Source organism: Chrysemys picta, chromosome 9, assembly GCF_011386835.1.
Source record: "Chrysemys picta bellii isolate R12L10 chromosome 9, ASM1138683v2, whole genome shotgun sequence".
Classification (NCBI taxonomy): domain Eukaryota; kingdom Metazoa; phylum Chordata; order Testudines; family Emydidae; genus Chrysemys; species Chrysemys picta.
The window spans coordinates 52,066,801-52,094,145 of record NC_088799.1 but is presented as its reverse complement, the minus strand read 5'-3'; the positions used below and the strand labels follow the sequence as shown (position 1 = coordinate 52,094,145).

The 27,345-nt window shown below is 46.6% G+C and overlaps 1 protein-coding gene across 5 annotated transcripts in view; it reads left to right on the top strand.

Annotated features, from left to right (window-relative positions):
* LOC135973347 (uncharacterized) overlaps positions 1–27,345 on the top strand; it is an 80,318-nt gene that overhangs the window by 11,806 nt on the left and 41,167 nt on the right. The window contains exon 1 of one of the 5 annotated variants that reach the window (XM_065556225.1): positions 11,888–11,963. The exons of 3 other annotated variants lie outside the window; for them this stretch is intronic. In XM_065556225.1, the coding sequence (XP_065412297.1) occupies positions 11,958–11,963 (6 nt within the window). In that variant the 5' untranslated portion in view covers positions 11,888–11,957. Of the gene's footprint in view, positions 1–11,887; positions 11,964–27,345 lie in introns of those variants that run through there. One more of the 5 variants, XM_065556228.1, reaches the window with a different exon arrangement.

Sequence of the window (27,345 nt, the reverse complement as noted above, 5' to 3'; positions counted from 1 at the left end):
CTGGGTGTTCCCATACCCTTTCCTGAGTGCCCTAGAGCCGGTGTTTTGCATTAAGTATGTCAGCTTTCAGCTCCCCATGCAAAAGGGCAGGTCTTCCCCAGAGATATGGGCGCCAGGGAGGGGGGCTTCAGACCTTCCCAAAAGGGCAATGCCTCGCTTCCCCGCTAAACCCAGCTCACATGGAGTGCCCCAGGGGTCGGTCCTGGGGGCGGTTTTGTTCAACATCTTCATTAATGATCTGGATGATGGGATGGATTGCACCCTCAGCAAGTTTGTGGATGTCACTAAGCTGGGGGAAGAGGTAGATATGCTGGAGGGTAGGGATAGGGTCCAGAGTGACCTAGACAAATTGGAGGATGGGGCCAAAAGAAATTTGATGAGGTTCAACAAGGACAAGTGCAGAATCCTGAACTTAGGACGGAAGAATCCCATGCACCGCTACAGGCTGGGGACTGACTAGCTAAGTGGCAGTTCTGCAGAAAAGGATCCAGGGATTATAGTGGACGAGAAAATGAGCAAGTGAGGGTCTGGGAGAGCACGCGACAGAGGGAGGGGAGATGGAGTGAATGGGGGTGGGGCCTTGGAGGCAGGGCAGGGCCTCAAGGCAGGGCAAGAGTGTTCGTTTTGTGCGATTAGAAAGTTGGCAACCCTAGACCCAAACCCATATATCCCTTGCCCCGTAAGTCCCTCCCCTCACTGCAGCCCCAACCCCTCCCTCCATTCCCCCACTCCTCAACCCCCTAATTATCCATCCCCTTCCAGGAAGCATTCATATGTCTAGTTTTTCCCCAAAGACTTTGGAGGATGGGGGGTGCACTGTCAGAGCTGTGGAGTGTGGGAAAATTGGGGTGCTCTGGTACAGCTGGGGAGGACAGGGGGTTGGGGTGCACTGTCAGAGCTGTGGGAGTGCCATGCCTCATTCACCTGATCCTGCAGCTTCCCTCCCCCCCCAATCACCCATCCCCATTACCCCTCACCTCCCAGGAAGCATTCACGTGGTTAATTCCCCACCCCCACCCCAAATACTTTGATTACATCCGTAACTCACAAATAGATGTAACCTCCAGCCACTCTGTTCAAAACTCCTTTTGTGTTTCTCAGGTGAGGGGTTGTGATTAATTTATCCTTAGACAACTCACTGAAGGGTGAGTTCACAGCAATCAAGAGGTCTGTGATTCATCCAATCATTAGTACCTCTCGTTTAACAGTGCCAGGCAGCAGAAGGAAACTCATTTCTTTGGGAGAGCTGTAACTCAGAGACCCCTTCATCAAATGACCCCAAATTTAGAACACTGGTGCTGTGCTATGTCCCCACAAGGCCAACCAAACTTCAAAGCAATCCGATTAACCATTCGGATTTTAGAGCACTTACAAGTGTCAAGCTTTAAAGCATATAAAATGGTGGGAATGTTGTTTTTCTGTATTGCTGCATACACAGTGTAAAAACGTACATTTTCTTAAATACCATTCTCAAATGGGGTCCCCCAAAGATTTAGTGGGTGTCATGCACTACCTTCGCTAAACAGATTGAGACCATTTTAACTCATAATAATAGTTTAATCTTTAGCTCTGGGCATAACAACAACCAAAAACCACCTAGAACCTTATTTTAATGGCTATCTTGAGGGGGTTTACATCTCTGGAACCCCTGGCTCAAATGACTCCAGGTTTGGGTCACTAACACTATCCTTCACTCTCCTGAGGTACACCAAATTTCAAAAAAATCCAACTAAGCATGTCAATTTTAGTGGATTTAGGAAGATCAACCTTTAAACAGATGTCTTGATGCATCCTTAACTATAGCAGCACTGAAGCACCACAATAATATGTGCCCATTAATTTTTATGCATATTTCCCCCCATTCTACAGAGCTAAGTACTTCTGTCTTCTCAGTGTGATGTAAATAAATAATAAGCAATAATGACATCTAATAATAATTCAGGAATTAGGTGAGTATTGGACCCATTCCTGGGTTATGGAATATTGCCCATCTAGGGAATGGGGAAAAAATCTTGTTTACTGTTAAATGCTTTCTGTAATTTGGACATAATCTGGACTGGCTTCATTTCCTGTGTCAGCACCATTGCTAGAGACTTCTCTTGAGTTCTCTGTTAAACTGCTTTGGGCAGGTACTGTCTTTTTGTTCTGTGTTTGTACAGCACCTAGCACAGTAGGGTTCTGGCCTGTGACTAGGACTCCTAGGTACTACCACAGTTTCACAGCTCTGACAGACTGTGCCTTGCTTCAGCATTCAAAGCTCTTGTGTTTGAGCAGCGTTGTGACACTCTGTCTCCTGAAACAAATGCTGTGTGATGAGTACTACTCACATTCCCCAAAACCAGCTCTCACATGGCCAAGGAGCAGGGGCTTTTACTGCAAAGCAGGGACACCAGTGAGGTTGCTTCCTTCCCCACAAGCAGTTGGAATGAAGCAGCGCAACGAAGTCAGATCTTTTGTTTCTAAATGTTTGAACCTCAGCCTTATAAGATGCACTGAAAGGGTCTGTGGATAAATGTAGAGGGATATGCAAGAGTCATCATGTTTTAGAATCATCGTGCTAATGCTGCTGTTTATTTAATACAGGACAACGGTCAAAACTGGAGAAAAGTTCCAGATCAAGCATTTGAGACTTAGTGCCGAATTTAATTCTCTGGCCCTCTTTCTTCATTAGGATTTGGATATTAGTTTACTTATTAGTACCCTATCTCAGACAGATGACTCTAATAACAGCAGGCAGAGCTAGCTGAAATTTTTTTTGAAAAAACAGATTGTTGTTGAAAAATGAAATTTTGTTGAAATCAAATTGTTTTGCAGGAATGAATTGATTTCAATAAAATTTTCAAGGGAAAAAGCCCAAACTTTTGACTTTTTCTTTTCTTTTTGATAATGTCAAAATGTTTAGCTTAATTCATTTTGGGGGTTATATTAGACTTTTATTAGTTACATAATATATATAATATAATGAAATATCTCACCATCCAAACAAGACATTTTTACTTTATGTAAATGAAACATTTCAACACTTTCTAAATGAAATGATCTGACATTATTGAAGCTAAAGATTTTGATGGTCTCAAATCAACATTTTTGGAATACTCAAAAATTTCAGCTTTTTGTTCCTATTCTGAATGATTTTCTCACCTATCAAATTTCAGAATTTTCTGCAAAACAGAAAATCAAGTTTCTGACCAGCTCCAAATCCAGGAGACTTTCTAAGAGTGGGGAATATGCTTCGTCTGAGTGAATCTGTCTCATGTACCGTGTTAATAAGCTGTATTTCTGTGTCATTCCATATTATGGCCAAGATTTCAACTGAATTACTTTCTCAGAACATAAAACATTCAGTCATGAGGCCCTGCCCTAGCTGCTTTATACTGCTCTGGATCATGTCTTCATTTATATATGACATAGCTCTGAGAACACAGTCACTGCTTACCAAACATGAATTAGAATGAATCATGTGCTATGGACCATCCACTGCCTCGACCCAGTGCTTGAATTTGTTGTGCACACGGCTATGACATATCCACACGGTGCTGCTCTTGGTTGCAAAAAGATGTAAAATGTTGTGACTGGGGGTGAAAAAAAGGAAGCGAAAGAGGGGAGGGAGAGCTCTGGTACTACCACATCCCTTTATTTTGCATAGCATCACTTTGCTCCCATGTTCCACATTGCCTGGATATCTGTGTGTGTAATACAGGTCACGCCAGGCGCTCCCCATAGGACATCTGGTGGGGCTGTAGAGTACAATTATTCTTTGGTTTCCTGCTGTGCTAGTGATCTGGAGAGGGCTGCATTTCTGCACTGGGACTCGGAATCTCAGCAGCTGTAAATCAGCCTTGCACCATTGACCATCTCCATTGGAGTCCATTGAGCTATGCTGATTTCCACCAGCAAAGGAGCTAGCCCTGGGCTTTTACACCTCAGATTACCTGCAGAACAAGACATGATACTGTGTGAAACCTGTTCAATGGAGATGAGGCGTAATCAGTGGGCCAGATCCTCAGCTGTGGAAATCAGTGCAACTCCATGGACATGAATGGAGCTGACTTACACCAGTTCTGGGTCTGGCCCACAGCTATTAATCTCTCCAAAGGAGGGTATGTTTCTCTTTGCTCTCTGTCTCTCTTGATGAAAATTACATGCAATTTTGTTTTTATACACGATGTGCATGAGCCACCCCTGTGCCTAAGCTAGACAGAGCGGAGATCTCAAATAACCCTTTTTAGCAGTGCATTTACCATTTCCAAAGGATTAAGAGAGCAGAAGGCCACTCATTCATTTATTCACTTGGACTCAAAGCTGTTAGACATGGATCTTAATGGATAGTATTGATTGAAAGTAACAAAGCAGTTTTTTATCAGGGGATTTCTAGGCTAAAATGAGAATATAAGGACATTTGCTGGCTCGCTCTCTTGACAGAGAAATACTGTCCTACAAGATGCACAAAAAGCCCTTGGGATATCACACCAGTGAAAGATAGATGTGTTAAGTATTAATGGCAATAACAAGTGAATAGAGAATGGAATTAACAGGAGAGTGTTTGGAACAGAGGTTTCTGAGGAAATACCCATTTTGGCATGCCCTGAAATGGGGACTCAGACACAATGGGATCCTTTTGTAAGCGCTAGCTGGGTAGCTGGCAAATCACCTTTGGTTAGGAAGGGGGCAGTCAGCCGGCTGGACAAATTTGTTTGTGAAGTGGCCAGAGTGAAGGCTGTTTTCAGGGAAACCCAGCTTTTCTCATGGGACCGAAAAAGCTAAAGTAACCCTGGCCAGTAAGCAATATGTGTATGTTGCAGTGAATTGTTATTTCATTCTTGCAATGTAGCAGGCCAGGCCTAGCAAATTTAAAGAAGTTCATTAGCCCTAATCTTCCTAGCTAAGTTTTTTCAAAGGTCAGTGGTTTCAGACCTTAGTATACAGAATTATCAAGGTCACCCATGATGAAATCTGAATCCAGCAGGGTGGGGCGCAGTCTTTTTACCAACTGTAAGCAAAGAGGGCATTTCTCACAGCCATGGCTACATCCAGCGGCAGCGTGGAAACCAGGTGAACAATAATTCTGCACATTGTCCATGCAATCCGAGGGCACTGAATGTCAGTGCGTCACAGATGTGGCAAGAAAATCCATAGGCAAAGGCAAACTGGGGTTCCCCTATGGAATAGACCATGGGACACATCCCCAAAGCTCAGGGATCCCTAGGGATCTGTATGGATGCAGAAGTTGTACAGGAGGTTTGAGCCGCCTGTAGAGCATCTCTGCGCTTCTGGACCACCACTCTGAGTTGTTGGGCTTTTGCTTTTGGCCCCTAGAATCTACCAAATCCCAAATTGTTGGATAATTATTTAGACTATGTTCTAATCTGCCTGTGGTATTCAGATGCCCAATTTCCATTCATTTGAATAGGAGCTAGGCATGCAAATCACAGACAGCTTTGAAAATCTGAGCTCTTCCAAAGCTCATCACGCACTCACTCCTGTGTTTCAATGTTCCCCTGGCACTAATATAATATTGATCTGAGATCTTTTAAATGTGCCACAATCCCTGGTCCTGTAATGTTCCCTCTCCAACCGCTCTTTACCAGCCCCAAAAGAAGAACCCTTCACTTATACTTATTTGAGTCTCTTGACACTGAAGAACTGGATCAGGGGATGGGACATACGGCTCCCTTTATTAACATTGCTGTTTTGAATGGATCATGAAGGTCAGAGGGTTGGGAGGGAAAACTATCAGCCACTCATGGCAGTGGTGCTCAGTTGCAAGTTAGTCAATACTCTACAATATTTCCTCATGCACTACTAGAACTTGACAGTAGCCCACGTCCCTCTGAGTCTGAGTCACTCATTTCCTCTGTCCCTTGATCCTGTTAACAAGACAACTCTAAAGAACCGTGGCTTTAATTAATTTAAGCTCCTTTCCAGCTCAATATAAGTGTACTAGCACAGGGGTTCTCAACCGAGGGGTCAAGACTTCCTTCCTTCTCTTTATGACTAGATGAGAGGGGAGTCCTGAAACTTTATTCTGTGTAACATGGAATCCTGGTATGGAAGATATTGGGAACCACTGGGCTAGGGTTTCTTTATGGTTGTTTGTGATTTATCGCTCACACAGTGCTCTAAGTGAGCTAGGTGCTTTAGAAAACATGGTCCCTGCCCCAAAGAATTTACAATTTAAGGGTTTGATCCTACAAAAACACACATGGCTGTAATTGTACATGCATGAAACTCTCAATAGAAGGGGCTGCACATATGTACAATCATGGAATCACAGAAATGTCAGGCTGGAAGGGATCTGAAGCGGTCACACAGTCCAGCCTCCAGTGCTGTGGCAGGACCAAGTAAGACTAGACTCTCCCTGACAGATGTTTGTCTAAACTGTTCTTAAACGCCTCCAATGATGGGCATTCCACAACCTCCCTTGGAAGCCTATTCTAGAGCACCCTTTTAGCTAGGAAGTTTTTCCTCATTTCTAACCTGAATCTCCCTTGCTGCAGATGAAGCCTATTACTTCTTGGCCTAAATTCAGTGAATATGGAGAACCATTGATCACTGACCTCCTTATAACAGACCTTAACATATTTGAAAACTGTTACCAGGTTGCCCCTCAGTCTTCTTTTCTCAAGACTAAACGTGGCTAGTTATTTTTAACCTTTCCTCAGAGGACAGGTCTAAATCTTTTATCATTTGTGTTGCTCTCTTCTGGATTCTCTCCAAATTATCCACATCTTTCCTAAAGTCCAGCACTGAAAACTGGAGACAGTACACTAGCCAAGGCCTAACCAGTGCTGAGTAGAGCAGGGCTATTCCCTCCGGTGTCTTACATATGGCACCCTCTTAATACACCCTAGAATGATATTAGCCTTTCTTGCAACTTCATCACATTGTTGACTCAGTCATTTTATGATTCACTATAAACCCTGAACCTGTCATTCAGCTCTGAGATCCAGACCTTGAAAATACAGTTTAATCAAACATGATGGGGGAGAAGAGCTGCTAGAGTGAGGAAGTCACATGACACACCCCATCTTGGCTGACACCAAGGATTGAACCAGGACCTCTGAAGTTAAACACGTAAGTCTCTGCAGGTTGAGCTAAAGAGACAGGCTCTCAGGAGGAGAGCTGTAACAGACTCGCTCGCTCTACAGAGCGGGCACCAAAGGGGACACGCAGCATACAATAACCAGTGGGTTCCCCATGCTCTCCCCATTGTCAGTGTACAGGAGGCATGGGGCCTGGGACATATTCCCAAGCTGACCTGGCCATACCCTATTGTGCCATACAGCACTAACTGGATGCTCTGCTTGCATCCAGGAACTGCTGCTGTAGCAATCAGTCCCCTCATGTGTAGGTGCGCTTGGGGCACAGGTGTGGAGAGAACACTTCTCGTTTGGCCTGTACCATTCATCTTAACCCCATCTACACTCCCACTCCCACATATAGCATTACTCTCCTTAGTATGATGCTCTAACACAGCCGCATGTCTCTCCTTTTCACACAGTTTTGTGTCACCACTCTTCATTTCTGATTCCTCTCTGCTACTAACTGCATATTTGCTCTTTGTGAGCAATGGAAATGCTACCACCTTCAGGATCCATGGCATTTTTCATATCCATTCACTTTCTGGGTGGGTCTGATGGATTTTGCATATTGCAAGCTAGAGCCTTCTGCACCATTGTTTCCCTAGAGGTTTTTTTACAGCTCAAGAAAAACCAAGTAGCCAAACTTTGGGCCTGATCCCAGAAATACTGCACAGGGGGAAGTACCAGGAGCGCTATGACAGACTCTCAGCTGGTATAAATTGGCATAGCTGCATTAAAGTCAATGGTGCCACATCAATTTACAACAGCTAAGGACCTGGTGCAGAATTTAAGAATTTGGGGGGGAAAAACAGAAAAAAAACCCCACACACAACTAACCTCCCACTCAAGCCTCTCCCCCAATTACAATCCAGTGATTTATAAACCTCCAGTAATTATTGGGAGTCTATGAAAGTGAGGGGAGAAATAATTGCACTTGATGTGTTAACACTAGTATAGAGGCAATCGCATATTCCTTACTCCCTTCTGTCATGCTGAATGCTCACACGGGCATTAAAAACACAGCTGGCTAGAAGTACAATCACAACCCTGAGAGGATTTGCACAAACAGCATTGCTGCGACAGCCGAGCCTTGCTTGTTACATTGGTCACATTCTTTGTGGAAATACCAACCTCAATTTAGAAAATGTCAAAATGTGAATCTGCAACAATTTCAAAACTTAATATTCGATATGGGAAATTTGGCAAAACCGATTGTCTCTCATGAACGCTTTCGACTTCAACTAATCAGCATTTCCTGACAAAAAAAACAACATTTTACTGAAAAATTCTCAATCAGCTCTACTTCTGGCAGAGTCTCAATTGCATCGCAGGTACAAAAGTATCTTATTAAAATTCTTCATGGGGCCCTAAGATGGCTCTGTTAACTGCTTTAACTGAGCTATAATTAATGTGAGCAGGATCTAAATGAGCTCTCCCCTGACATCTAGTGCTAAACTGGGGGGAAAGAGTTCAGGAGCAGACTGTATTTCCATGGACACACCTACTCTGCTGAGGTGCTCAGCAGACAGAGCTGCTTTGCAACATGATCAGTTTTGGCTGGTTTTGGGTTACAAATCACTTCCACATTTGAACGCAGGGGCAATAAAACGGTGTTATCCTTATAGTACGAGTAAACAACAGCAGAACTGCACTTAGCATGCCCTGATTGAGGGGATCACTCTGAATTGAGCCTCACTTTCTAAGCAGGGGGTAGGGATGCCAAATCGCCATGAAGGGGCAGGGCGGGGACCAGGAGAAGAAGAAGAGGGAGAGGGAGATTCTGACCCAACCCAACCTGACCTGACTTGATGATGTGTCTGTGATGTAAAGAGTCCCAAGACAACATTTGATCCTCTTCTCTCCATTGTTTAAAGACAGAGCTGATTAGACTCAATTAAAAGACCTTGTTTTTGTTCAGTGACTAGTAGAGCTGAAGAGACTGATGAGCAGCACTGGGAGCTGAGACTTAGACCTGGTTTGGGGGCAGTGTTGCAGTGGAAGACAATGAAGAGGCAGTAGCAGAGAGGTTCCGCACTACTCAGTCACATCACTAAGAGCTGGGCAAAATGGTCACACCTCAGGAAACAACCCCGATAACAGTGGCAGCAGGAGAGGTGGGAGGGCGTGGGAGGAGGTGAACCTATGTGGACAAACCTCTGAATTCTGGGACTTTGCTGACCAAAGAAAAAACATTGTGAGGGGGTGCAGTGGAAGGAGAGGATAAAGGGCCATTCATTTGTCTTGTGTAATTGTTACTATGATACCATGGGAAGGAAATGCAAATAAGGTGGTCCCCTTGAACCTTATGGGAGTAACTAGGGAAGGGTAAGCGCATTGAGAGCCACTAGGAAATAGGTGTGTGTGTGGGCGGGGTGTGTGGAATGTGGTAAATTGGATTGTCTTCACACATATGGATGTGCCCCTCTCCTATGACTATGGAGGAGAAGGATCCTATTGCAAAGGGGGGGCATTTAGGGGTAATGTATAGGGTACAGTGTGTTCTGTTGGGAATGTATGCAATCCTGCAATATACAGTAACTCCTCACTTAAAGTTGTCCCGGTTAATGTTGTTTCGTTGCTGATCAATTAGAGAACATGCTCATTTAAAGTTGCGCAATGCTCCCTTATAACATTGTTTGGCAGCCGCCTGCTTTGTCCACTGCTTGCAGGAAGAGCAACCAGTTGCAGCTAGCTGGTGGGGGCTTGGAACCAGGGTGGACAGGCAGCCCCGCTCTCAGCTCCCTGCTCCCCTAAGTTCCCTGTGCAGCAGCTGCCCAGCAGGCTACCAATTGACAGCAGTTCAGCTGTCCCTCCCCCCACTGCCATGTGCTGCTCCTGCCCTCTCCCTTGAAGCTGCTCCCAAGAGCCTCCTGCTTGCTGTGCAGGGGAGGGGGGAAGTGAGGGGCTAATGTCAGTGTGTCCCTCTCCCCCCCTATTCCTGCCTCCCGCTTATCCCTTCTTCATATAGAGCAGGGTGGGGACACAACAGGGCTCAGGAGGGAGAGAGCTTGCTGTCCGCAGATGCTGTCTCAACTTCCTGATCCACTTAAAAAGGCAATGTACTTAGAAGTGGTGTCAACATACTCTAAGGGGCAATGTACATCTTTCTCTCTTCCACACACACACGGTGTGTGGCTCTGTCTCTGTCTGCCATGCTGTCTCCCCTCCCTCCATTCATGTTGCCTTGTAGAGTGCGAGGCTACATTAACAATGTGTTAACCCTTGAGGGCTCAGCCGAATGCTAGTTCATCATTTAGCAGTAAGGCATTCCCTGGGAAATATCCCACCTTCTTCCACCCTCTAACTTCACCACCTCAACCAAGCTTCATAATCATCATTCCTGTGTACAGTACTAAATTGTTTGTTTAAAATGTATACTGTGTGTGTATATATATATATATATAATATAGTTTTTTGTCTGGTGAAAAAAATTTCCCTGGCACTTACACCCCCCCTCCCCCCCCCCCGCATTTACATGAATTCTTATGGGGAAATTGGATTCGCTTAACATCATTTCGCTTAAAGTCGTATTTTTCAGGAACATAACTACAATGTTAAGCCAGGAGTTACTGTAGCACTAGGAGGCAAAATCCTTCCGGTATATGACCAAATTATGAACTTCTATACACTGAAACCTGGACTATGGTGCACCAATGTATCAGTGGACTTAATCATTGTAAACAATCGAACCAGCACCTACTACCCCATGCCGTACCAAGTAGTTGAATTGGTTTGGTCAATATCAAATTTCACTGTGGATATTCAATGGACACACAATATGGACAAGAGTACACAAAGATTACAAGAGCAACTTGCTGCAAGAGCCAACAATTGGACACACTTACAATACACACTACAGGATGGTGCTGACAAAATGTAACCCTATCAAAGGAGGAGAAGCGGTGTTTTTGGTGGTGGCCAGGATGTTAGACCATACTGAAGTGATCAGAACTCTCGGTGTTGCTGTGGATTATCATAGTAGCTGGTGTATTGTTAACTGTATTTGCGTTACATTGCATATGGAAATGATCAAGGGGGGCACAACCCCCTAAAGAACAGCCACTAATTATAACCTATAAGTAATGTAGTAAGCCCTCCCCCTCCCCCTCCCAGTGTACTAGACAACCTGGACCCAACCTTCTCGGGCCCACTATAATGGGAAGTCTGGAACACTAATTAGAAGAGGTGTAGTATGCCCATATGGGAGAAGGTGCGGGGCACAGTACTACATAAGAGGCAGTGGCACAGATGGAATATTGACACCTTCCTCCTTGATGCCTGGCCCTATCAGGAAATGTGTCGCCATATGTCCTATGCTTTTCCAGGGTTACCTGGGCAGGAGGATCCCCAAAGAAAAAAAAAAGTGGGTGGAGTAATAGGATATAGATATTCAGGCCTGTCTGTAAAGGCCTATACTTTAAGAATTTAGGTATATGTTTATCATTTAGCTAGTTATAGAGGTATAAAACAAAGAAGCAAAATCACAGTCCGCCTGCGTATGCGCCTTCTCTTACTAGGATAGTCTGAGGCCTGGTTCTTAGGCTAAGGCCTTTGGCTAAGCAGCAGAGGCAGCCATAAGCTGGGAAGCATACAGGGCCGGTGCAACCACTTAGGGGAACTAGGCAGTCGCCTAGGATGCCCAGGGGTTGGGAGCGTCTGAGATTTTTCCTCCCTCCCCTCACACAGAATGTGGCGTGGCTGATTGGGTGCCTGGGCCTGATTCAGCAGCTCCCAATGGCCTCCAGCAGGCAGAGTCCTTCCCCCACTCCCCCCTCCCCTTGCCTCAGCGTCGTGTCGCCAGCACGCTGGGGGAGGGGCTGTGGGCTCCGCAGCCTGTTTATTTTGGCTGCACGTGGAGCCAGCGGCTGGAGCGGCATGGTGGTAAGGGGAGTCCTGGGGGGGGGGGCTGTCAGGGGGCGGGGGTTTGGAAAGGGATCTGAGCAGTCAGGGGACAGGGAGCTGGGGGAGGGTTGGATGGATTGGGAGGTCTGTGGGTGGTGGAGGGAGGGTTGGATGGGTTGGGAGTTCAGGGGGGGCTGTCAGGGGGTGGGGGTGTGGAAAGGGATCTGAGCAGTCAGGGGACAGGGAGCAGGGGGAGGGTTGGATGGGTCGGCAGTTCTGGGGGGGTCTTTCAGGGGGTGGGGAGTGGTTGGATGGAGCGTGGGAGTCCCGGGGATCTGTCTGGGGGCGGGGGTGTGGATAAGGGTTGGGTCAGCCAGGGGACAGGTAGGGGGTAGTGTCCTAGGGGGTCAGATAAGGTGGGGGGGTTTCAGGAGGGGGCAGCCAGGGGACAAGGAGCAGGGGGGGGTTGGGCATTCTGAGGGGGCTGGGAAGTGGGAGGGAATGGATATGGGTGGGGCTTTTCCCCCCCATCCTCTTTTTTTTGATTGTTGAAATATAGTAACCCTAAAAAAGTGGTGCCGTGGCTTGTAAGGGAGGAGCTGCCTTCCGGAGGCCCCGGAGACCCAGAGCATCGGCTTGCGGGGGTGGCGAGCCTCAGCCATGGAGGAGCTGGCGCGGCACAGGGGGGCAGCAGCCCTGCAAAGGCGATGGCACCGCAGGGGGGGAGCAGCCGCACCTTCTGCCCAGGCTGCAGCCCGGCACGCCCCCCCCCCGGGGGGCTCCTGCAGGCTGTAGCAGTTGCATGTGGTTGGCGGCCCCTGTGTGCTCCCTGGCTTCCCCTTTGCCGTGCTCAGGCTCTGTGGCTCCCAGGCATGTGAGCTACTGGGACGCAGGGCCCTGAGCCTACTCTGGGAGGGGCAGCGCGCGGCAGTGGCGGCTCACGCTCCCGGGAGCCGCAGAGCCCAAGCGTGCAGGGGGGAGTCGGGAGGCGCACGGGGGCTGCCGCCCGCATGCATCCACTGCAGGAGCCCCGGGGGGGCGCCAGGTGGAAGTTTTGCCTAGGGCGCAAAATATCTTTGCACCAGCCCTGGAAGTGTATGGTCACATCCTCACATTCCAAACTAGTCACATTGAAATAAGGTGGTATTGGGCTGTTAGGAATACAGTCCTGTCCTGATAGTGCCCATCACCACCAGATAAAGATGGTTAAAGAAAACTTAGTTTGATAGCATCCTGTCTGACAGGAAATCACTTCTCAATAGTTGTGGTTGTGAAACCCTCATTTCTGTATGTTTTATCTTTATGGCCCCCACTTTTCTATTGTTAATCTGTCTGGTTCTCTAATTGTTTCTGTCTGCTGTATAATTAATTTTGCTGGGTGTAAACTAATTAAGGTGGTGGGATATAATTGGTTAGCTAATCATGTTACAATATGTTAGAATTGGGTAGGTAAATTTCAGTAAAATGATTGGTTAAGGTATAGCTGAGAATATTACTATATAAATTAGGGGCAAATAGGAAGTAAGTTGGGATTTGAAAATAAGAAAAAAGGAACTTGGATTTAAGCTTGCTGGAAGTTCACCCCAATAAACATCAAATTGTTTGCACCTTCGGACTTCGGGTATTGTTGCTCTCTGTTCATGCGAGAAAGACCAGGGGAGTGGGAGAATGAAGGAATAAGTTCTCTAACAACCTGGTTTGGGAGCAGTGTTGCAGTGGAAGACAATGAAGAGGCAGTGGCAGAGACGTTCCACACTACTCAGTCACATCACTAAGAGCTGGGCTAAATGGTCGCACCTCAGGATGCAGCATAGTGGAAGCAACACTGATAACAGTGGCAGAGGGCAGGGGGAGGTGAACCTATATGGACAAACCTCTGAACTCTGGGACTTTGCTGACCATGGAGAAACTATTGTGAGGGGGTGCCGTGGACGGAGAGGATAAATGAATATTAAAGGGCCATTCATTTGTCAGATTTTCTCATGGCAAGGTAGGGAATGGAGGCAAAGGACACTGCCCAATATACTGTGGGGTTGGTGTTTGCTTACGTCAGGGGTTCTCAAACTGCATTGCATCACAACCCCCCTTCTGCCAATAAATTTACTACATGACCCCTGGGGGTGGGGTCAGAGTGCAAGCCCCGCCACCCTGGGAGGGGGGTTAGGGGAGCCACAGCCCAAGCCCCATCATCCCGGGTGGCAGGAGAGGGGGTTGCAGCCCGTGCCCCATTGCCCTGGGTGGAGGTGGAGCTCGGGCTTCAGATTCAGCCCTGGATCCCAGCAAGTCTAATGCTGACCCTGGAAACCCCATTAAAATGGGGTAATGACCCACTTTGGGGTCCCGACCCACAGTTTGGGAACTGCTGCAGTTACATGCTTTTGAATCATGTTTTCCCAAACTAATACAAGATTCCCTTTCCCATTTAATAAAAGTTCTCCTTTGTTGTACACAGCCTCAGTGTTTGTGCCTGGGGAAATATTACCTCTGGGACATGCCCAGAGGTGGTGTTAGGTTTTCCCAAATTAGCGAATGGGGGTTAAACCAATTCTGTTGTGTATTGTTAAGAAGAACTCCTAGATATCAAATCAAACCCAGCCTTCATTGCTGCCATCATCACATGGTAGAGGGGTTACATTAAAATACTTTTTAAAAAACATACAAAAGTCCTGCTCCTGCAGGAACATCTGGTTGCTTTAAACATGGGTTAACCGGCCAATTAGGATAGGTTTAGGGGTGCTTTGCATCACCAGAGCAGTGCAAAGCAGCCCAGAGCACCAGGGGGAATCTGGCTCACACCACATAAGGACACTCAACTCTACATTGTGCATTGGGTTTGAAAATCTCAGCCAAAAGCTCATCCCCACCCTTAACTTCTGAGCTTTTTAAAAAGAAGAACAGGAGTACTTGTGGCACCTTAGAGACTAACAAATTTATTAGAGCATAAGCTTTCGTGGACTACAGCCCACTTCTTCGGATGCTTTTTAAAGTTCCTTTATCACTAATAAAATATTGATCTGAAACATTTTAAGCCCAGTAAAATCCCCACTACTCTAACATTCATATTCCATTAATTCTTTACCAGCCCCTAAAGAAAAATCCTTAATTTCTCTTAATTTTCCATTAAGGAAGGAAGGGATGCAAGGGCAGAGGGAGAATCAAGAGGAAAGTCTAGCTGATTCAAGTATCAAGGTGAGGTCTGAAACTCATTTTAGTCCTTGACTCAGCAAACACCTGCCTAGCTTTAAGCACAGGAATACTTTCACTGAAGTTAATATGGCTATTCACATGCTTATAGTCAGGGTCTTAATGCTTGGCTCAAATACATTTTCTGCTTTTCCTCAATGCTTAAAAAATGTGTTAGCACTTATTAGCATCAAGGGCCCCTTTCAGTCACACAGATCTGACATTTTGGTGCAATATAAGCTAAATATATTTGGCAGGCCTATACATTCATTTCTTTATATGCACAAAACACTCTCTCTCACACAAACTTATCCTGAACAATTTATTTCAGCTGGATTTTTTAAAATGGGAACTGTTATTTGATCTCCTAGCTCCTCAGGGAGCATACCAGTGAAGCCAGTTAAGTCTCAGGCTTCAACACATATGTTAAGAATCATTTGTCATTTGCTGTGTCACCTCCAAATTTTCCCTTTAAATTAAAACAGGAGCTGATTGTCCAACGCATAAACAAGCCAACTTCAAAATGTTTTCTTCTACACTTGGCTCTGGAACACAGATTGAACACGGGAGTTTCTCTCTTGGAACAAGTACTGGACTGAACCTAACCAGAATTTCATATATATGTCGTAATATAAGAGGCATATGTATACTGAGCTAGAACTTTTCATTCATAGAGCAATAGTGCCACCCAGTGATACAAATGAATCCCTCCACTGAGCAATGCTACATTGTGAGCAATATATAATGAATTGCATGTTTGCATGAATTGCGTTCAGGATTACCCACTCCAAACATTAAAAAATCATTAGTCAGACTACAAAAAATATCAAGGGATAGGCTTAAAAATCATGAGGTTTAAAAAAATTACTATGTTTTGGGTGTTCTTTGTTTGCCTTTGGGTTTTTGAGCCTTTAAAGTGTACTCAGATTGTGTTTTCAAGCTTTTCTCTGGATGTATCCAGAGCTCTTCAATAGAGAATTAACAGGACTAAATCTTTCAGATTTGTGGCTATAATTGGCCATTCTAAAGGTCAGACTATTTCATCACAAAGGCTACCAAAATGAATAACACAACATATCTTGACATATTAACATCTGACTCACTCCAGCAGAGCTCAAGCGACAGTCTCACCCTGCTTCTGAAACGTACCAACATCAGAAATCTGCAAGGCAGCTACATGTAGTAACCCACTTAACGCTTGTCAAACATTATACACTGTCAGGGCCAGGCTGTGGGCAGCCTGAGTGCACCAATTACAGAGTTGTGGTCAAGAGATGAGTAGCAGGATCAGGGTCTAGCCATGTCAGGATACCAGGGAGTCAGGGTCAGGCATCAGGTTACAGACAGCAGGCAAGCAGTGGACTCGAGACAAACCAGAGTCAGAAGCCAGAGTCTATGGTCCACACCAAAGCAATGTGAAGAGCAGAAGCAAGAAGACAGTCTACAAATCATTGCTCAGACAGCTCCCTATGCTAGCATCCTGATTTATATACCAGCATGAGCCAATCAGTGGACTGTAGGGGGCTGCCACTCATAGCCTGCTAGGCGATACGTCCTGTAGTGTCTTCCTGCAGAGCCCTAGACTAAGCTTCCAATGGTGATGCAGATGCATCTTTGGCCTAGAACTTCCTAGGTTCTAGTCCAGCAGGTTCTTAAAATACACCGTGCTTAACTGCTAGATCAGATGTAACATTTGGGAGCGCAGTACTCCAGTCTCTATTTGACTGATTCAGCTGACGTTCCTCATTCCCACCATCCTGTGAGGACACTGCTTGCTAGTCCCCTACAATGGGATCCATATTCATACATGCTCACAGCGGAGAGAACGGTTATTTACCCTTCCGTAACTGTGGCTCTTTGAGATGTTGCAGTTTGTGTGGCTCCTATGAGCCACCATCTGTTCATGCTTTTTGGAGTCCTCAGCAGCCACAGGCTTTGATCTGTGAGGGAACTGCGGGAGGGTAATGGACATGTTGCCCAAGGGGGTTTCGAGTTCCTCTGCCTGGGGCAGATGTGGCCCTGCGATGGAATCCACACTGATTACAACATCTCAAAGAGCCTGAGTCACAGGAGGGTAAGTGACCATTCTCTCCATCTCTTGGTGTCTTCTGATCCAGACTGGAGGCCTTTCTGGAAGATGCTTTAGCCAGACAAATATTATTAGGCTCAGTACAGGGGTCCCTGGGTGAAATTTCATGGTCTGTGATATACACGAGGCCAAACTAGATGAGCTAATGGTCCCTTCTAGGTTGTCTGGCCCTTCTCCAAGGGGGTATAATCCCCCACAAAGAGGTCTGGCCTGCCCTGGGCCTTAACTCTTAATGCCCTAAATTGGCTTGAAATCTGACTGACTTCACCCCAGCAACCATCAATGACTGAAGACAGGGAACATGAGCTACTTTTGAAACCAGAAGCTCAGCGTGAGGAGGTGGAGTAGAGTTTCAGGACAGCTAATGCAGACTGGCTAACTCTGAACACGGATTTAAAAATGAGGTAATGACACATTTGGGTAGATTTCCCCACAGTGTGTGGGGATCAAATGAAAAGCTGCTGTCACTGTGAAGAGAACAGATCTCATTTCACCAGAGGAGTCATGGTGAATTCATGTGCTCAGCTGTTGCCCTGAGAGCTGGGACCCAATCCAGGTTTTATTTACCAGTTAAATGAGGTTAGCATTTTCAGATTAGTGGCCAACATACATTTGCAGACATCATGCCCGCAAAAAACACCCTTGCAAAAACAGTAAGGTGCTCATATGGCTTTAAAAAAGTGGCTCTCTATTTAGCCCTGGGTAAGCTGAGTGTTGTGATGCTTGCCTGATTACTTACCCATGGAGCTGGTGAAGCGGAGACGTGATTGCCGTGACGGGCAGTACAGTGGGGGTCTGCTACTATAGCTGGTGCTGTTATTATTATTGTGACAGGCGGTGCTGGTGGCACTGCCTACAGTGCAAGTTTCCTGACACTTTCTGTTATAAATCCCTGTTTTCAGTTGCTATAACTTTGCCAGAATACAACTGTTTGGGCTGAAATTTTCTATGCTGTGTGCACACATCAGGCTGAATAGTTCTGGAAAATTTCAATAGAAACAAGTCAGCCATTTCTCGAGATGAGATTAAGGGACAATATGTTGCTTTGCCCACAATACACATGCTCACAACCATTTGTGTTGAGAAGCAATAGTGCCTTCACATTTTGGAGCAGACACTTCAAATTTGGAAGAGGAGGAAGAGGAGGGGTCAGCTGGATGTCAGAAATGTGCCTTTTGCTCCATCTGTAAAACTGCCCAATCTATGGCCCTTTGAAAATCTCAGTTTGCTCATGGCAGTAAAGGCTTGCAAGAGTTTGGCAGCTAAATTCACCAAAGATTCTGTCACCAAATTGCTCTGTTTGGGTAGCAAACGGCTGCTATCGGGCTGGTTACATGCCCAGAGAGCAGGGGATGGTCTCTCCTGTGCTCTCAGTGCTCCTACCAATGGGGCCCAGGCAGTGAGGAGGAAGAGAAACAGCTTGACTGGAATGCAGCAGGGTGAGGAGCTGAGCTTGGAGGGATGGTAAATGGGGAGCCAGGGACATAGAACTGAGAACAGGACTGGGACATGGATGAGGAACTAGGTGGTGAACTGAGACAAAGACAGGCTGGGACAGTGAGGTGGATAAGAGACAGCAGGGTCTATGACCATTTGTTGCAGGGCCTGTATACCCCGACACCCTTTGGGGTGAAAGGAAGGGCACTCGAGCCCCACGCTCATGTCACTAGGCTGCCCTTAGCCACACAGCTGCACAACATGAGACCGGAGCCAATAGGGGTTTGGTGGGCCACCACCCAAACAGTCTAGGGTGGGGTCCCTGGTTTGCGGTTCAGGCAGAGTAATAATGCATCTAGGAGATCAGCTCTCTGGTGGGACAGACAGCAAACAGTCTTCTGTCCTATCTTTGGGGGACATGCATCTTGTTCTCAGCAGGGGGAACTACCAGCCCAGAGGTAGGATGGCAGAGTGTAGGGGGACGCAGGCCCACCTCCCTGCACTGCATCCCAGCCCAGGGCCCTGATAGTGGTGAGTGGGTTTGCCACTGTGTCAGTGGTGGGGGTGGAGTCCAACCAAAACAGGCCAACTCCCATGGGGACAATGGATAGTCCCCCCCGGGCTACTTTCTACTGAGATTCCTGTCATCATGGTCTGGGGTCTTTGGTGTCTCTGATATCCGCAGGCTATGCTGCTTCCAGCGACTGCAACCTCCCTGAAGTGTCCCCAACACTTAGGTGTCAGTCTGGGGCTTGGCACCTCCAGCTCTTGCAGTCTGGGATTCTGGCTGCTCCTCAGCTGCAGCCTGCAAGATATGTCCTTCCTCCTCAGCAGTCAGCCCTGATTGAGCTGGGCTTCCCATCCCTTTTATACTACAGCAGCAGTTGGAGCACGCCCAGCAGGGGTGAGGGGGTGTGGCTTCCACTGCCAAGAGTGCTGCTTTAACCCCTTCATCTCCAGTGCGGGGCCTGTATACTCCGTCACACCACTACAGCACAGTCTCCTCAGAAACTGGAATGGAACCCAGGATTCCTGAGTCTCACCTCTTTCCTGATAACAGATACCTGTGAAAACCATGGCAAAATGTGTGTGCCTCATCTCCCTCCAGTTCTGGCTCATACAGATGACAACAACCTACTATTGCGGTTGGTTACTTTGTTAGCAAAGGTCTTTGTGGTGATTCCAAACCCTGCTAATGACCCACGTGGGGGCCAATACAGTTCCACATGATAGAAGTTCTGTTTTTTCAGTTAGCTTTTTAAAAGTCCTAGGACATTACCCACATGGGGGAAAAAAAGAGATATTAAAGGAAAATTAAGCTTGCAAAATCAATCACACAAAGAAAGGACATGCTAAACAAGGTTGCCTGTGCAATCTTAGTTTTGCCTTCTTGTGCGTATGCAGTACGATACAGTCTTTAATTACATGGCCCCTTCACTTTTTTCCAGAGATGCTGCCTCATTCAGGGCACTGAATGGATGTGCTCAGGCAATGAATCAGGGTTGTGTAGTGAATTAGATTGTTGTCTGTACTGTAGGAACTCTACTTCGTTTATTGCAAAAGATAGAAGGCGAGTAGTGAACGAGGCAGGGGTTTGCAGGAAGAGAAAGGAGGGTCTCATGGTTCAGGCAGTTGAATGCTGCTCTGGAGAACTGGATTCTATCCCTGCCTCTGCCACAGATTTCCTGTGGGATGCTAGGCAGGTCACTTACATCAAACTTTTCCCCCTCATTTTCTGGGTGCCTGACTTGAGACCCAATGATCTGATTTGCAGAAGAGCTGAGCACTAACAGCAGTAGCTGAAGCCCATGGGAGTTGTGCTTTGAACATATAAATACAAAGTACTCTTAAAAAATCTGGTCCTAGGTATTGTTAATTGGGCACTTAAACTTAGTGGAAACTTTTGACCATCATCTCTGCTACCAGCACTGGGTCAGTGCAGAGGGCGGTCTGCAGATGTGCAAAAGTCTCCTCGGCTGCGCTGATCCATCTTACTATGTCTGGGCCACGGGCTTTTGTTAGGTCTGTTAACGGGTATGCCCTGGTAGCAAAGTGGGTGATGAACTGCCTATAGTATCCAACTAGTCCCAGGAATGCTCTGACCTGTTTCTTCCAGACTGGCCGGGTCCAATTCTGTATTGCCTCTAACTTGTTCAGTTGGGGCTTCACCATACCCCTCCCCACTATATACCTGAGGTATTTGGCTTCTGCTAGCCCAATCGCGCATTTGGAGGGATTTGCAGTCAGCCCCGCCTTCCTCAGGGTGTCCAGGACTGCTTCCACCTTCTCCAAGTGCGTCTTCCAGTCTGGGCTATGTATAATGATTTTTTGGGGTAAGTGACTGTCTGTAGTGTGTGTTTGTTTGTGTTTGAGGGTTACTTGCTGTGTGCTGAGCTTGTGTTTGTCAGTCTGTTTGTTTGTTTTGGTTGTTTGAAGGACCGTGTGCTGTGGCTGGCAGTTGGAAGGTTTGAAAGCTAGAAGCCTCTGGTAAGTGGCTGAGCCTTCATCAGTGGGCAGGGCATTCATACAGGCCAGGGCTTTATAAAGCAGCGCACAAGCGACCAGGGGCTGCTAACAGGGAGTTTCACAAGGGAGTTTGGAAGGGGAGCAGGAAGGGGGCGAGGGTCCCTTGCCAGTTCCATCTGTTTTCTCTTGATTCCCCTTAATACCTATAAAGCAACTACATTCATAACTTTTGCTTAAACAACCCTTTCAGCTGACAGGGGGCTGCAGACGGGAGTTTGACAGAGGGAGGCTTACAATGGTTAGGAAGACCTGCAACACCTGTGCCAGCACTGCTACTGTCTCCTCCACCTGTGCCTGTAGCCAGACAGAGTGCCTAAGCATGGATGCCTCTACCCAGATCCTGGTATGGTTTTGCAAAGACTGTAACTTGCAATTTCCACTTACTGATATCCAGGCTGGGGGGACCATCCAATGTGAGAGGTGCCTGCTGGTGGAATCTCTCAGGCAGCAGGTGGGAGAGCTACAGGAGGAGGTGGCTAGGTTGAGGAGCATCCGTATCCACGAGCAATTCCTCGACAGTGTCCATGTGGAGACAGCTGAGGTAGCTGTCCCAGTACACAGGACTGCTGATACACCACTGGTGGAGGAGGAGATGGCTCAGGGTGGACACTGGCAGCTGGTTACTTCTGGCAGCAGGCAGTGCTCCACCCTTGCTCCGAACCCTCCTGCCGTGGTTATAGGTAACCGTTATGCTCTTCTCGATACAGGAAAGAAGGAATCACTCCCTACAGTAAAGGAGGAGAAGCCTCGTACCCCTAAAGCTGGAGAGTCTGCTGCCACCACTGCGAATAGGAAACGTAGGGTAGTGGTGGTCGGAGACTCTCTGCTGAGGGGGACGGAGGCGCCCATCTGTCGCCCTGACATTTCATCTCAGGAGGTGTAGGGATGCATAGCTCCCGAATCGCTAGCCCACAGGCGCGGCAAACTGCTCCCATGGCTACGAGGCAGGAGTGACCTTCAATCCAGCGTTTGTGTTTGGGAAACTTATTTGGCTGATTTGATTGTACCCTCGCAGCTGGTGTTCACGCGCTCAAGAGATGGGTTCGTTATCTTATGTGCATGTATACTGCCTGGCTTTTCTATGCGCAAGAATGTAACCACTAAGAAGTGTTGTAAACAAAGTAAGGAGAGAAATAAAAACCCCAAAAAAGTTTTCCTAAAAGGCTTTTTGCAAGAAGCTTTTAAAGCTCTCTAGCTACCAACAAACCTAGCGTTCTGTTTCCTTTCCTGTGTCGTCACCACAGGGAGGTATGCTGCCTGCCGGGGGCCCGTATCCGAGACGTTACGGAGGCACTGTCGAGGATTATCCAGCCCTCTGACTACTACCCCATGCTACTCATCCATGTGGGCACAAATGATACTGCGCGGTGTGACACTGAGCGGATCAAGAGTGACTACAGGGCTCTGGGAGTACGGGTGAAGGAGTTTGGAGCGCAGGTGGTATTCTCTTCAATTCTTCCTGTCAAAGGTAGGGGCCCGGGCAGAGACAGATGCATCATGGAGGTGAATGCCTGGCTGCGAAGATGGTGTCGCCAGGAGGGCTTTGGCTTCCTAGACCACGGGATGCTATTTGAGGAAGGACTGCTAGGCAGAGATGGCGTTCACCTTTCGAGGAGAGGAAAGACCCTATTCGGACACAGACTGGCTAACCTAGTGAGGAGAGCTTTAAACTAGGTTCGACGGGGACAGGTGAGCAAAGCCCACAGGTAAGTGGGGAACATGGAGACCGGGGAGATGGGTCGGAAACAAGAGGGAGTGTGGGCTATACTGGCAGAGAGAAAGGAGAGTCAGGACAAAACTGGGAGGAAAGATCAAACCAGTATCTTAGATGCCTATATACAAATGCGAGAAGTATGGGGAATAAGCAGGAAGAACTGGAAGTGCTAATAAATAAATACAACTATGACATTGTTGGCATCACTGAAACTTGGTGGGATAATACACATGATTGGAATGTTGGTGTGGATGGGTACAGCTTGCTCAGGAAGGATAGACAGGGGAAAAAGGGAGGAGGTGTTGCCTTATATATTAAAAATGTACACACTTGGACTGAGGTAGAGATGGACATAGGAGACGGAAGTGTTGAGAGTCTCTGGGTTAGGCTTAAAGGGGCAAAAAACAAGGGAGATGTCATGCTAGGAGTCTACTACAGGCCACCTAACCAGGTGGAAGAGGTGGATGAGGCTTTTTTCAAGCAACTAACAAAATCATCCAAAGCCCAAGATTTGGTGGTGATGGGGGACTTCAACTATCCGGATATATGTTGGGAAAATAACACAGCGGGGCACAGACTATCCAACAAATTCTTGGACTGCATTGGAGACAACTTTTTATTTCAGAAGGTTGAAAAAGCTACTAGGGGGGAAGCTGTTCTAGACTTGATTTTAACAAATAGGGAGGAACTCGTTGAGAATGTGAAAGTAGAAGGCAGCCTGGGTGAAAGTGATCATGAAATCATAGAGTTTGCAATTCTAAGGAAGGGTAGAAGGGAGAACAGCAAAATAGAGACAATGGATTTCAGGAAGGCAGATTTTGGGAAGCTCAGAGAGCTGATAGGTAAGGTCCCATGGGAATCAAGACTGAGGGGAAAAACAACTGAGGAGAGTTGGCAGTTTTTCAAAGGGACACTATTAAGGGCCCAAAAGCAAGCTATTCCGCTGGTTAGGAAAGATAGAAAATGTGGCAAAAGACCACCTTGGCTTAACCACGAGATCTTGCACGATCTAAAAAATAAAAAGGAGTCATAAAAAATGGAAACTAGGACAGATTACAAAGGATGAATATAGGCAAACAACACAGGAATGCAGGGGCAAGATTAGAAAGGCAAAGGCACAAAATGAGCTCAAACTAGCTACGGGAATAAAAGGAAACAAGAAGACTTTTTATCAATACATTAGAAGCAAGAGGAAGACCAAAGACAGGGTAGGCCCACTGCTTAGTGAAGAGGGAGAAACAGTAACAGGAAACTTGGAAATGGCAGAGATGCTTAATGACTTCTTTGTTTCGGTCTTCACCGAGAAGTCTGAAGCAATGCCTAACATGGTGAATGCTAATGGGAAGGGGGTAGGTTTAGCGGATAAAATAAAAAAAGAACAAGTTAAAAATCACTTAGAAAAGTTAGATGCCTGCAAGTCACCCGGGCCTGATGAAATGCATCCTAGAATACTCAAGGAGCTAATAGAGGAGGTATCTGAGCCTCTAGCTATTATCTTTGGAAAGTCATGGGAGACGGGAGAGATTCCAGAAGACTGGAAAAGGGCAAATATAGTGCCCATCTATAAAAAGGGAAATAAAAACAACCCAGGTAACTACAGACCAGTTAGTTTAACTTCTGTGCCAGGGAAGATAATGGAGCAAGTAATTAAGGAAATCATCTGCAAACACTTGGAAGGTGGTAAGGTGATAGGGAACAGCCAGCATGGATTTGTGAAGAACAAATCATGTCAAACCAATCTGATAGCTTTCTTTGATAGAATAACGAGCCTTGTGGATAAGGGTGAAGCGGTGGATGTGGTATACCTAGACTTTAGTAAGGCATTTGATACGGTCTCGCATGATATTCTTATCGATAAACTAGGCAAATACAAATTAGATGGGGCTACTATAAGGTGGGTGCATAACTGGCTGGATAACCGTAGTCAGAGAGTTGTTGTTAATGGTTCCCAATCCTGCTGGAAAGGCGTAACGAGTGGGGTTCCGCAGGGGTCTGTTTTGGGACCGGCTCTGTTCAATATCTTCATCAACGACTTAGATATTGGCATAGAAAGTACGCTTATTAAGTTTGCGGATGATACCAAACTGGGAGGGATTGCAACTACTTTGGAGGACAGGGTCATAATTCAAAATGATCTGGACAAATTGGAGAAATGGTCTGAGTTAAACAGGATGAAGTTTAACAAAGACAAATGCAAAGTGCTCCACTTAGGAAGGAAAAATCAATTTCACACATACAGAATGGGAAAAGACTGTCTAGGAAGGAGTACGGCAGAAAGGGATCTAGGGGTTATAGTGGACCACAAGCTAAATATGAGTCAACAGTGTGATGCTGTTGCAAAAAAAGCAAACATGATTCTGGGATGTATTAAAAGGTGTGTTGTGAGCAAGACACGAGAAGTCATTCTTCCGCTCTACTCTGCTCTGGTTAGGCCTCAGCTGGAGTATTGTGTCCAGTTCTGGGCGCCGCATTTTAAAAAAGATGTGGAGAAATTGGAAAGGGTCCAAAGAAGAGCAACAAGAATGATTAAAGGTCTTGAGAACATGACCTATGAAGGAAGGCTGAAAGAATTGGGTTTGTTTAGTTTGGAAAAGAGAAGACTGAGAGGGGACATGATAGCAGTTTTCAGGTATCTAAAAGGGTGTCATAAGGAGGAGGGAGAGAACTTGTTCACCTTAGCCTCTAAGGATAGAACCAGAAACAATGGGTTTAAACTGCAGCAAGGGAGGTCTAGGTTGGACATTAGGAAAAAGTTCCTAACTGTCAGGGTGGTTAAACACTGGAACAAATTGCCTAGGGAGGTTGTGGAATCTCCGTCTCTGGAGATATTTAAGAGTAGGTTAGATAAATGTCTATCAGGGATGGTCTAGACAGTATTTGGTCCTGCCATGCGGGCAGGGGACTGGACTCGATGACCTCTCGAGGTCCCTTCCAGTCCTATAATCTATGATTCTATGATGTTGTTGAGATAGCCAGACACATACTTGCCATGTGGATGCAACAGTTTGTCCATGAGTCATTGGAAAGTTGCGGGAGCCCCATGTAAACCAAAAGGGAGGACAGTGTACTGATACAGTCCCTCTGGTGTTGAAAAGGCCGTCTTCTTTTTGTCGGCCCTGGCTCACTGTCTTGCTGCTCCTCACCTACTAGTAGCTTGACTTCCCCCCCCCCCCCAGGGGAGGGTTTAAAAAGGTCTCAGGGAGCCCTTAGTTGGAATCAGCTGATCCTAATTGACCTCAGGTAACTCTCTCTCAGCTGATCCTAATTGATCTCTGGTAACCCCTTCTCAGCTGAACCTGATTGACCTGTAGTCACCCCTCCTCAGTTGATAGGAAGGAGGGCCTTTTACCCTTCTGGGACTGTTTTCTACTCTGCCCTTGCAGCTGTCTGTCCTGAGTTTATCACAAAACACAGTGAGAGAGAGTGCCTGGCCTGAAGACTCACAATCTAAATTGACAAGGGAGAAGGTGAGAAAAGAAACCAAGGCACAGAGCAGTACATGAACAAGGTCACACACATTTATGGCCAACCCAGAATTAGAACCCAGGCCTCCTGATCTCCAGCCACTTGGATAGTATTGGTTGATGAAAAACTAAATAATACACCCACACATGCACAGAGTGAATTTGACTTTTTTGTTTCATAAAACACTCATGGACCATTATCCACCTAGCACCACTGCTTAGAGGAGTTTTGGAACCTGCCCAAAAGGATGGGGGGAATGAGGCATATAATCCCTGATCTGATGTGTCTCTCAGGAGTTTGCAGCTGAACTAGGGAGTAGGCTGCAATCTCATGAATCCCCATACACTGTCAATCCTTTCCTCTCCCTGTCTCGTTAGAGGCAGTCTGGATCCCCTGGAGCATTCACAGGGAGCCATCTATACTCCTTATAAAAATCTATGACGCCACTAGATTCTGCTCCTTCAAATCCCTCCTTACAATTCACTTGCCACACTGCCTACAATGCACCAGGCAGGTGGTGTGTGACGATTACTATTTACTGTACTAAACACACTCATTTTCACTGATCCCTTGTCCCAATATTGTCTGTTGTCTCTGGTAATATGTTAATGGGTTGCAACACTCCTGTTGGGGGATGTTGGTATCAGGGATCAAACCCATGGCTTTTGGGTATAAAAGAGTAACAAAATTGGGGGAATGCTCAGGACTGTGAGTCACCTTCTTACCATCCTGCTTCTGCTAAGAGAGAGACTTGCTGGTACTTAGCTGGTTGTCAGCTTCCTGACATATTCCAGCCTGTTAGCCACCCAAACAATCTCCTCTGGGCTACACCAGCTCTTACTTTGCCTTTCAGGTTAACAATAGGTGCACCCCAGATCCTGAGCCAATTCAAAGCATTCCCCTGTACCATTCAGCTCCTTAGCCACTGAACCGTCACAGCATTCCCAGGTCTTCTGTCCCCAGCGGTCAGTGTCCACACCAGCCTATTTGGTCCAACTGAGGATCAG